Source organism: Mesoplodon densirostris, chromosome 3, assembly GCF_025265405.1.
Source record: "Mesoplodon densirostris isolate mMesDen1 chromosome 3, mMesDen1 primary haplotype, whole genome shotgun sequence".
NCBI lineage: Eukaryota > Metazoa > Chordata > Mammalia > Artiodactyla > Ziphiidae > Mesoplodon > Mesoplodon densirostris.
This window is the reverse complement of record NC_082663.1, coordinates 147,555,981-147,567,771: the sequence shown is the minus strand read 5'-3', so window position 1 is coordinate 147,567,771 and position 11,791 is coordinate 147,555,981. Positions and strand designations below refer to the sequence as shown.

The window sequence follows — 11,791 nt, the reverse complement described above, 5'->3', positions numbered from 1 at the left end:
TGAGCTGAGCGGAGTGGTGGTTCTTTGGAGTTTTGTTTTAGGATCACCTGCCCAAAGGTCGGTGCTGCAGTGTGCTTTCGGGGGGGGGGGGGGGCGGGGAGGAGCGGAGCCTCGGACCCTCTGCTGCACTAGGCCTGAACACCAGGCCCAGGGCCTGCCTGTGATGCCCTGTCCCTCCCATGTGGGCCCCGGACGCCACAGCAGTGCTCTCTGCCGCTGTCACCTCTCCTGCTGGGTGCACTGCTCCCCGTGCCCCGAGGCTGGGGTGGGGAATGTAGGGAGGCGGGGACACCTCCCAAGCAAGTGACAGCACCTTCCCCCCGCTGGGCACCAGCTCAGACCAGTGGTTGGATGGACTGCACAGACAGCCCAGGCCAGGTAGCCTTCTCTGTTCCCGGTGAGGAAGCCCCAGACAGTGATTCCATCTGGACAAAGTTGGAGGCAGTGCCAGTGCCAAGGTGGCTACGGTGGCCCCCAGGGGGAGCGCTGACGAAGCCAGGGTGCAGAGAATGCCGCCAGGTCCTCCCGCCCTGGCCGGTCCCCTCCCACTTAGGCCGCCCCTGTGGTCCTGGGGCGTCAGCCTCCTCGACAAGGTGGGGCCCCTCAGCCTCCCTGCTCCCTGACAGAGCACGCGCTCCCCGAGTCCCGCCCCGGGGCCGGTCCCCTGGAATTGTCTTGCTTCACCCCAACCTGCAGCCGAGCTGCCAGCCCAGGGAAGGGCACGGGCAGGGGGTGTGGCCACATGACAGTTGGAGCCGCTCCTCGTCGTCAGCCCGCCCAGCTGTGCCTGAGGCCGTGCAGCTGTGTCTCCGCCCCGCTGCCCAGGCTGCCCAGGCCCGGGGGGACGCCAGCCTCCTGGGGCACCTGTGACCTGCCGTGTTACACATCCAGGTGTTCACGCGGTCCCCTGACAAACACGCTGCCTTCCAGGTGTTAACTCACCGAGTCCCGACAGGAAGGCAGGTGCTGCTCTGACCCCCACCCTAATGTCGCTGGTGTCTCTGGGTGCTGGGAAGGCAGAGCGTGCCCCCCTTTACCAGAGGGAAGAGGGACCCCCTCCCTCCTCTTCTCCCTTCCCCTAGCCCAGAGGGAGCGCCCCCGTTGGATGGGGCCAGGTGGGGTCCCTGCACCCACCCCAGCTCTTCCTGGCCATGTACCTTTGTAAAAGAACAAAATGTGGTTGAAAGCACATGAGGCTTTAGGGACTGTAAACACCGCCGGTCCCCGGTGCTTCTGAGTTGTGAGGGAGAGCGCCATTCCCTCCGCTTTCCCGCCAGGACTCAGATGTGGAGGGTCACAGGCAAGAGCCAGGGGCAGATGTGGGCCGCCCGCCGCCCACCGAGGCCACCCGAGGCCACATGCCTGTGGCCTCTCAAACGTCAGACTGGAAAACAAGCTCGTCCTGTCCTGCCTGCCGTGCTTTCCATGAGCTGGGAGACAGGAGCCTCGGGCGTCTCCAGAGATGCTCAGAGCCCACGGAATGCTCAGACCAGCCCTGAACGGACAACGGCAGCTCTGGGTCCAAGGGATGGCTGTGAGATGCTTCGGCCATGACAGGCACCCCGCGACACCCAGGAGCATGAGACCCGGGCACAGCCTGGTGGAGGCAGCATCCACGGCCGGGGTGCCCGAGCCCGCGGGGAGGGAGGGCCGCCCTCCATGGCTGAGGGCCACTCAGGGTCAGCGGGCTGCACTTGGCAGCGTCGGAGGGGACCACCGGCCAAGGATGCTCCAGAAGGCGGGCGGGGAAGTGTGGTTTCCCACTGCAGCTCCAGCCCGTGGGAGGCTGAACCCAGGCCCACAGGGGCACCTGCACACCCTCCCTAAAATAAGGCCCAGGGGCACCTCCGCCCGCCTGGGAGAGAGGGCGTGTGAGTGAGCAGACAGGAGGGACCGTGGCGTTAGGAATAAGCTCTCACACCTGGCCTGGCACCAGCACCACCGCCTTTAATTGATTCTCATTTCACTTTCTTTAGGCCCACCTGGTGCTCGCCATCCCAACCCGGCTCCCCCGCTCGCCTTTTGGATACAGGACTCCAGCCTGCAGGTGCCTGTTCCACTGCACCGAGTCTCCGGGTCTACCCACTCCGCCCACACACACCCGCCCCTTTGGGGGCTCATGCCCCAGGCTGCTCTGCGCATCCTCTGGCCGCGCCCCACCACACCTGGCCTTGATCTGCTCAATTAAAGACCTGGCCCCTCCTGGGCGATCGCTGCTCTGTGGGAAGGGCCGCCATCAGGGTTCCGGCTCCCCGGTCCGTCGGGGGCGGCGTAGGCCTGGCCGCCGGCCCCGACTGCCTGGTACATGCTGAGGAGCGAGGAGATGGTGCCCAGGAGGCCCACCAGCCACGGGGGGAAGCGGCCGGCCCACAGGATGCCCGGAGGCAGCCAGTGCACCGCGTTGGCCAGGTCAGCCAGGTTGCTCAGGAGGGTCAGCGCCTCCAACCGGATCTGGGCCTCCACGGCCCTCCGCTTGCCCTGGGGCAGCCGGCTGTGGGAGCAGAGTTGGGGGGGCGCTCAGGGAAGGCCCGGGCGCCCCCTGCCCACCCGCAGGGGCAGGGCAAGGAGTGCCGGGGAGGGAGGAGGACTGGCAGGGCTGCGTCCAGGTCACACTCGCCAGAGGTTGCCCACGGCGGGAGCAAGAGTCTCAGGTCCACACCTCCGTCCTCCTGAACCCGTGGAACTGGGCAGGGATGTGGGCAGCTTCTGGGCCTGTGCTGGGCGTGGCCCTACCCCGTGTTCTCTCCCAGGATGAGATAGTGACTGACCTTGGTCCTCAGCAAACGGACTCCATCTCCCATCATCCTCCCTGATGGGGGCACGGCCGTGAAGGCTCAGCCCTGGAGTCCTGGCTCTGCCATTTCCTGCCTAGGGGGCCTCCAGCTAGCCTCAGTTTCCCCATCTGTAAAAGTGCTACGTCCACCCGGAGGCAGCAGCGAGGCCCCTCAGCGTGGCACACATCATGCCCCCCCCAACAACGGGGCCTGCACAGGGCGGGGCTGATCGCTGGTGACTCAGCACCTCCCTGGCTTGGGGAGACCCTCTGGGGTACCCAGCCTGCAGGAAGAAGTTGGCCTGTCTCCTGGGCGAAACCCCGGACGTTGTACCTGGTGAGGGCTGCCCGGGGGCTCCTCAGCCTCTGTCTCAGCTTCAGGACCATCCAGAGGGACCTGCAACACCACAGAGGATAGGGTTGGAGAAGCCGGGTGGGGTGCACAGGGGCCTGAGAGGAGGCTCCCGCCCGCCACTGTGGCCACAGGTTCCCTGTAAAGTTTGCCAGCCTCACCAGTGGGTGGCTTCATCTGTCCTGCGCCCTTCTGGAGCCCCAGAGCAGCCGTGCCTCGGAAGCTCCTGGGGACTCATCCCTGAGGCAGGCCCCCCACCTATTTGGGTTGCAGGTTTGGGAGCGTCCAGGGCTTCTGACCTGGCCAGTCAGGCTCCAGCCCAGCCTCTGTGAACCATTGGCCCCAGGACCACAGCTCAAAAGAACATTGTGCCACGTGCAGGGTTGATGGCCCAGCCGGGATCCACCCCTCTGTGGATGAGAACACCGAGGCTGGCCCACAGCTGGCCTGGGAAAGCTGTTCCCTCCCTGCGCCTTGGCTGGCTCACCAGGGAAATGGGGTCCAGATGGGTGCCAGGCCTGTCCCCTCCCCACACACACGCACCCTGGACACTGGCCAGACCTGTCTGAGGTGAAACTAGATGACCTTCTGGGCCCCGAGGGCTGGCGTCTGCAGACTGAGGAAGCGGCCATCAGATGGGCATCCTCTAGTGCTCCCTGGGGACTCTGGGGCCCTTGTGGTGTCCAACCAGGCTGCTCTGCACAGCCCTTGCACCCTGCAGCCTGGGCTGTGGGCCGTGCAGGGACGTGAATGTGCCGACTCCCACAAGTTGGAAGGCTGACCTCAGCCAGACTTCCTGACTCAGAGGTCTGTCCAGGGCCTGATCACATCTTCCCAGCCACTGTGTACCCATCCAGGTGACATGTCCCCTGAGGGGACGGGACAGAGGGCAGCACCTGCAGTGAGGTCAGTGGCTCTGCATCAGAGCCACCAGGGGGGACTCAGGCAAAATGATGCTTCTTGGGCCCCCAGACCTGAAGAATCAGAACCTCTGGGAGCCTGGACCAGGCACCTACATTTCAACAACCTCCCACATGACTCTCCGGCACCCTGGGGTCTTAGGAACCCCTGGTCATGATGAGCACCCACTAAATGCTTCCCAAGCCCCACACCCTTGCTCACATCACATACAGAGAAATGAGGGGAAAACTAGAAGCTCTAAAAATGAATGGAATAACAGGCAGAGCATATTCACCCTAAAAATGGGATTTTTAGGGCAGTGAAAATGTTCTGTGTGATACTTCATTGGTGGACACATGTCATTATACATTTGTCCAATCTCATAGAGCAGGCAACACAGGGAGTGAACCCTGATGTAAGCCATGGACGTGGGGTGATTATGCTGTGCCAGCGTCGGTTCATCGATTGTAACAAATGTTGTGCTCTGGTGCCGTGTGGATGGTAGGGGAGGCTGTGTGTGTGTAGGGGGTACGTACATGGGAACTCTCTACTGCCGGCTCCGTTTTGCTGTGAACCTAAAACTGCCCCCAAGAAAAAGTCTAGTAAAAACAAGGGAACCAAGGCTGCCCCTTAAGCAAGAATAGGAAGTCTCTTGGGGCAGGAGGTCACAAGACGCCCTGAGGAGACGCTGCAGCCTCAGAGCAGCCATAGCCCAGCCCAGGCAGCCCAATCACGCGGGGAAGGCCAATGCACAGATAGACGGGCCAGCTCCACGACAGCCACTGTGGCTGCGAGGGGAGCTTACATCAAAAAGGAGCTGCAGGCTTCCCTGGTGGCGCAGTGGTTAAGAATCCACCTGCCAATGCAGGGGGCACGGGTTCAAGCCCTGGTCCGGGAAGATCCCACAGGCCCCGAGGCAACTAAGCCTGTGTGCCACAACTGCTGAGCCTGTGCTCTAGAGCCCGCGAGCCACAACTACTGAAGCCTGCACGCCTAGAGCCCGAGCTCTGCAACAAGAGAAGCCACCACAATGAGAAGCCCATGCACCGCAACGAAGAGTAGGCCCCGCTCGCCACAACTAGAGAAAGCCCGCGCACAGCAACAAAGACCCAACGCAGCCACATACGTACATACATACATACATACATACATACATACATACATACATACATAAAATTTTTAAAAATCAAAAAACAAAATGCAGATAGAGGATGGGGCCATGAGCCGAGGACTGCAGGCAGCCTCTAGAAGCTGGAAAAGGCCAGGAAACAGGTTCCCCCCTGGAGCCTCCAGAAAGGAACTCAGCCCTGCCCACACCTTGATTTTAGCCCAGTGAGACCCATTTTGGACTTCCGACCTCCAGAACTGTTAAGATGATCAATTTGTGTTGCTTAAAGCCGCCAAGTTTGTGGAAATCTGTTTCAGCAGCAACAGGGGACGGATACAGTGAGGTGGTGAGGAGGAAAAGCAGAGGAGGCAAAGACCCCCACGCCTCCAGCCTGTCTTCCCGTCAGCCTGGGGATCTCAGGTGTTCCCTTCCAGCCCCCTGGCAGGCGGCAGCGCTGCTTACCTGGCAATCCCCAGGAGCAGGGAGAGGCCCCAGAGGGCTGTGCTCAGTGTCCACCACGGCGCAGACTCCACGTGGAGGATTTTGGCGTCGGCAGCCCAGGCGACGTGCTCACAGGGGTAGTAGAGCTGGTCAGCCAGGTTGCCCAGGACAGACACGCAGCGGACAAAGATGGCCTTGTCCTGCGGGACCGGGAGAGATGGGGGGATGGGCCTGGGATCAGACCTACCCACTGCCCACGTTAGGCGCCCAGGCCATGCCAGGTGGCAGTCACAGGGCAATGTCCAGGCCTGGCAGGCTGGCCTGTAGCTAGCACTGCAGGAAAAGAAAGGCCTGATTTCTCAGCAGTGTGGTCAACATTGCCCAGTGGAGTGGCGAGTCTCAAGTCAGCCGCTCAGTGGAATCCCCCAGGGAGTTTCAAAAACGCCACACCCAGCCCCCAGCCCCATGGATTCTGCCTCACCGAGGAATTTTTTTTAAGTCCCCGGGTGATTCCCGTGTAGGACAACTTGGGACACCCTGCATCAGAGCCTTCCTAGCTCCTGTGTGTGGGTGTCTGGTACAGGACCCTGAGAGGGGAGCAGGGGAGGCAGCCCCACAGGGAACCCTGAGCAGGCAGATCAGGGTAGCCAGGTGGGCTGCCACACACCCGGTGCCAACTTCCAGCAGGCACTACGCTGCAAGGCTTGGGTCACCTCCCCCAAAGCAGAAAGGGGTCACCACCCCTGCAAACAGGCAAACTGAGGCTCTTAGAGGAAGCTGCCAGGTGCCCCATCTCATACAGGGATGGGCCTCAGGCTGTTGAGTTGCAAATCCCATGCCCTCCAACCCTGGGTCCTGAGCCCCTGCCTGCACCCAGCGAGGCAGGGCCAGTTGAGGCTGCCAGAGCCTCTACCCTGGGCTCCGCCCCTCAGGGTCCGGCCCCCTCAAGGCCTCCAAGCTGGTCGGGTCGCCAGCCAAGTCCTTCACTTCTCTACCTTTAACCTCGTCATCCTCACTGCCTGCCATACCCTCTGCCTCTTCTCTGTCGTCCCAGGAACCCCGCCCTTCGGGCCAAGGCCCCACCAATGCTCGCTGCCCGCCTCCTTCCTACTGGCCAGCTGTGATCCTGCCTCCCTCTGGGTTCTTAATCCCACTCCAGCTCCGCCATCCTGTCTGGGGCCTTCTGGGGTGTTCTGGCACACTTCACCCCTCCGTGAGGACGGGGCCTCCCACCCCCACCCCAACGTGCTCATTCCGCTGGTGTTTCCTGAGAAGCAGCAAGGTCTGGGCCCTATGCTGGGGAGGAGATTCTCACCGGGGCAGGAGGTAGGAGTTGGGGAGGACCAACAAAAGAGGTTCTTGTTCTGGCCAAGGGACATAGGAGGTGCAGGGAGCCCCCCACCCCTTGCCTAGGGACTCAGGGGAGTCCTCACAGAGGAGATGGGGGGATGCACAGGAAGCTGAAGAGATGGGTGTCAAAGCAGGAGGAAAGTCCAGGGAAACACTTGAGATTGGGGATGATCAGGCCACTGGCACTGGGGCAGAATGGGGGAGCATCTGAGTAAGTGAGTCAGAGAGGAGACCCTTGGAGAGCAGTGAGGAGGGGCAGGGCAGCCCAGGAAGGGGGCATGACTCAGCCAGGCTGGCCCAGGGCAGCTTCTCAGCCCATCCCCTGGGGGGCACAAGATCATACCACCACCCAGGCCGGATGAGGAACACTGCTCTAGACCCACTGGTGAAATGATGAGGTTCTGTTGTAACAGCAAGATGTAACTGATCCCCTGTCCAACAGGGGATCAGTTAAATAAATCACCATCTGGCTATATATGTGTACTATGTGGCCATAACGAAGGAAGAAGCTTCTTTTGTTTTTGGTTTTTTGTTTTTGTTTTTGACTGCACCATGGGGCTTGCTAGGATCTCAGTTCCCCGACCAGGGATGGAACCTGGGCCCTCAGCAGTGGAAGCATGGAGTCCTAACCACTGGAATGCCAGGGAATTCCTGGAAGGAGCTTCTTTTGGATTGATATGGAATGACCTCCAAGTTGTACTGTTACGTGAAAAAAGCAAGTGGCAGAAGAGTGTAAATGGCATGCAACTATTTATGTAAGCAATGTGCATTTGCCTGTGCAGGTGCAGGAGATCTCATAAAGGAAACACAAGAAGCTGAAAACAGTGGCTGCCTCTGAGGAGGAAAATTGGCGGCCAGAGGGTCAGGAAGGAGAGAGACTTTTTAATTATGTAGTCTTTAGGGATGTGCAAACGTATGAGCTAATTTTTTTAATTAAAATTGAAATGAGCACATCTGATTGTCTCCAAAAGAAGTAAAATTGGGGACTTCCCTGGCGGTCCAGTGGTCAAGACTCCACACTTCCAATGCAGGGGGCGCAGGTTCCATCCCTGGTCAGGGAGCTAAGATCCCACATGCTGTGCAGTGTGGCCAAAAAAAGTAAAATTGAGAAAAGTAATAAACTGCCCACATGATTGCCTTTATAAAGACCAGTCCATAAGACGCTGACTTCCCGGGATCCACGCCCCCTCCCTTCAGCCCAATGCGCCCTGTTACCTCTGCCCCAAGGCCGTACTGCTTAGTGTAGACAAACATGGCCACGTCATCAAAGAGTCGCAGGACGGTCCTGCAGTGGCTGAGTTGGGAGGACAGTGCCAGCAGGCGTGTCCCCACTTCTGATCTGGCAGGACATTGTTCCACCAGGACCCCGCCCACCAGCTGGCAGCAGTACCCCAGCGTTCGGATCTGTGGGAAACCAGAAGCAGTCAGCATGGCCCTGCTGCAGGACTGAGCTGGATCCCCCTGACCTGGCCGTGGACCCCATAAGATCAAGTGGGAGGACGAGTCTCAATCAACAAACTTCCAGTAAAAGCCAAAAGTTGAAAAGGAAACTTGTAGGTGGGATAAATGGAGACACATGATGTCATTGTCCTAAAGGCCCTGGGAAATTAACAGAGTATTGTCACTGAATGGCACAGTCTTTGGAGACATATGTGATGGGGACAAGAAGAAGAAACCTCCATTTCCCACCTCCTGGATCCTCCTTTTCCCAGCATGTAGGAGGGCTAGGTGGAAATGTATCGAATATATTTGCATCTACCTGGCTGCACCAAATTCTGTGGCTGGGCTGTGGATTGGGAAGGTGACCAGGCCTCAACCCAGTGGACAAAAGGATAATTTGTTTTTATTACTTTAGTGAGAAAGAACCCAGTGGCGATTTGGGGCATGGTGAACTCGGTCTGCATCACCACCCTTATATCTTTATTTCATCTGCTTTTCAGAAGATACTTTTTCCTGTTGTTTTATGTATTATTTTGACTTGTAATTCCTTTTCAGCACCTTTGTAATGGCAAAAACGCTGCAATTTAAATGTCCAGCTTGGGGGCATTTGTTAAAACCTGAACACCCAATCATATGGGATTTGGTTGGAACCTGAATGCCCAGCTACTGGTACACTCCCTAGTACAACCTGAATGCCTACCTGTAAGAGACTGATTGGGACAAGCTCAGAATCTGACCTCAGGGGCCTGGAAGGAACAATCTAAATACCCAACCAGAGGGGATGTGGTCAGATCCTAAACATCCAGCCATAGGGAAAGCCCTGCAAAATCTTAAATCCCCATATGAGATTGTTTGGGACAACTCAGGGACCAACTACAGTGGCCTAGTCCGATCCTACATGTCCAGACATGGATTCGTTTGGCATGGAAATGTCCAGCCAGGTTGAATTGGCCAGAACAACCTAAGTGCCCAACTATAGGGGATTTTTCAGGATCCAAATGTCCTGCCAGAGGGGACCCTGCAACATCCTAAATCCTCATACGATATTGTTTGGGACACAAGGACCAGCTACAGTGATCCGGCCGGATCCCAATGTGCAAACGTGAGGATCTGGTTGGTACTGTAAATGTCCAGTCACGAGGGGGTGGCCGGAACAACCTACATGTCCACTACTCGGGGGCAGGGCCTCTGCCGTGGGGGATCGTGAGTGACCCCGCTCCCTCTCTGGGCTCAGTGTCCGGGTCTCGGGGCTTTGGCCCGATTCCGAGACCTCTGGCCGCGCTCCACCCCAGCCTCACCAGGCGGTCGCGGCCCCTATAGGACTCCAGCTCCGACGCCAGACCGCTCATGGCCTCCATGGCGACTCCGCCGTAACGTCTCCGTGATGTCAGCGCGCCGCGCCAGGGGGCGGGCCCGGCACCAGGCTGTGCGCTCCCGGGAACGTTCTGCGCAGGCGCGGCCGCAACTGTTTGTCGGCTCCCTGACCGTTTGTCTGCTGCTGGGAGGGAGAGAGTTTGCAGCCTTGGGGCCGCCACGTGTGCGCTCCCCAGGGCCTGTGCACCCAGGTGGACCCTCGGAGTTAGCTACCCGTGTTTTCAAAGGTAACCAACTGCCCCCCCACACAAAAATATTCCAAGCAAAAGCACCAACCTGTTTGCCGTGGTCCAAGAAGGGAGTTCTCTAATTTTCCTGCTTCACCCTTTCTGTATTGTCTACTTGTCTGTAGGGAGCATGGATGGCTGTTGTCATATCATGTAAGGCATTTTTAGAAAGTCAAGGAAACTTTGGGGAATTCCCTGGCGGTCCAGTGGTTAGGACGCTGTGCTTCCACTGCAGGGGGCGAAGGTTCAGTCCCTGGGACTAAGATCATGCATGCATGCATGCATAGTCTTAACCACGGTGCCACCAGGGAAGTCACTGAATTGTATATCTTAAAATGGTGAACTTTTTGTTATGTGAATTTCACCTCAATTAAAAAAAAAAAAAAAAGGAAACAGGCTATGCCAACTTTTTGAGAAAATGTCTTTTATTTTTTTGACCGGCTAGTCCATGCAGACTGAACAAAATTCAAAAACTACAAAACAGTGCAAAGGTGAACATTTTAATCTCTTCCCAATGACAACCAAAGAATGTTGCTCACTGTCTGGCTCTACAAGGACTGAGTCATTGGCAACTGCAGTCACTGACCTTCATCACACCGACAGGAGTTCAGGGCCGAAGATCAGGAATGAGGCTCTTTCTGCTCGGGGGAAACTGGCAGGACTTCAGATAGATATTTTCAGGACAAATTTTTTATGAGCCTGGATTCTTGCATCTTTCCAAACTAAGAAAAGCACTAAAATCATTAACTGTGGTATTTGTTCCTTGTGACCAGAAGCCACCTTCTCCTGAGATGTGTGATTACCCATACCCTTCTCCAAAATCACACCTATACTGACCTTCCCCCCACCTTTTCCTCAGAGCTGTCTGAGGCTGTGTCTAGGGCTACAGTCCTCAGTAAATCCCTCAATAAAACGGAAACTTGGGCTTCCCTGGTGGCGCAGTGGTTAAGAATCCGCCTGCCAATGCAGGGGACACGGGTTCGAGCCCTGGTCCCGGAAGATCCCACATGCTGCGGAGCAACTAAGCCCGTGCGCCACAACTACTGAGCCTGCGCTTTAGAGCCCGCAAGCCGCAACTACTGAAGCCCGTGCGCCTAGAGCCTGTGCTCTGCAACAAGAGAAGCCACCACAATGAGAAGCCTGCGCACAACAAAGAGTAGCCCCGGCTCTCAGCAACTAGAGAAAACCCGCGTGAAGCAGCAAAGACCCAGTGCAGCCAAAAATTAAATAAATGAATAAATAAATAAATTTATTTTTTAAAAAAAAGACTCCACACTCCCAATGCAGGGGGCCCAGTTTCAATCCCTGGTCAGGGAACTAGATCCCATATGCATGCTGCAACTAAGAGTTCACATGCCACAACTAAGGAGCCTGCAAGCCGCAACCAAGGAGCCCGCCTGCTGCAACTAAGACCCAGAGCCACCAAATAAAAATAAATAAATAAATATTTTTTAAAAAAAGATGTACAGGGCCTCCCTGGTGGCGCAGTGGTTAAGAGTCCGCCTGCCGATGCAGGGGATACGGGTTCGTGCCCCGGTCTGGGAGGATCCCATATGCCGCGGAGCGGCTGGGCCCGTGAGCCATGGCCGCTGGGCCTGTGCATCCGGAGCCTGTGCTCCGCAACGGGAGAGGCCACAACAGTGAGAGGCCCGCATACCGCAAAAAGAAAAAAAGAAAAAAAGAAAAAAGAAATAAAAAAAGATGTACAATTCAGTGGCATTTAGTACACTCGCGTGTTGTACAGACATCCCACCTTTAGAGTTTTAAAATGTTTTCATCACCCTCAAAGGAAACTCTGTCACTCTTTCGAGCAGTCACTCTATTCC

At 57.3% G+C, this 11,791-nt stretch overlaps 1 protein-coding gene across 1 annotated transcript; it reads right to left on the bottom strand.

Moving 5' to 3' along the window:
• Positions 1-1,938: 1,938 nt before the first annotated feature.
• Positions 1,939-9,744, bottom strand: PEX11G (peroxisomal biogenesis factor 11 gamma). Its single transcript, XM_060092324.1, has 5 exons — positions 9,663-9,744; positions 8,140-8,328; positions 5,596-5,774; positions 3,108-3,170; positions 1,939-2,491 (listed from the first exon to the last, which is right to left on the bottom strand). The coding sequence occupies exons 1-5, from the start codon at positions 9,720-9,722 to the stop codon at positions 2,185-2,187; spliced, it is 798 nt and encodes a 265-aa protein (XP_059948307.1). The 5' UTR covers positions 9,723-9,744; the 3' UTR covers positions 1,939-2,184.
• Between the last annotated feature and the right edge of the window lie 2,047 nt (positions 9,745-11,791).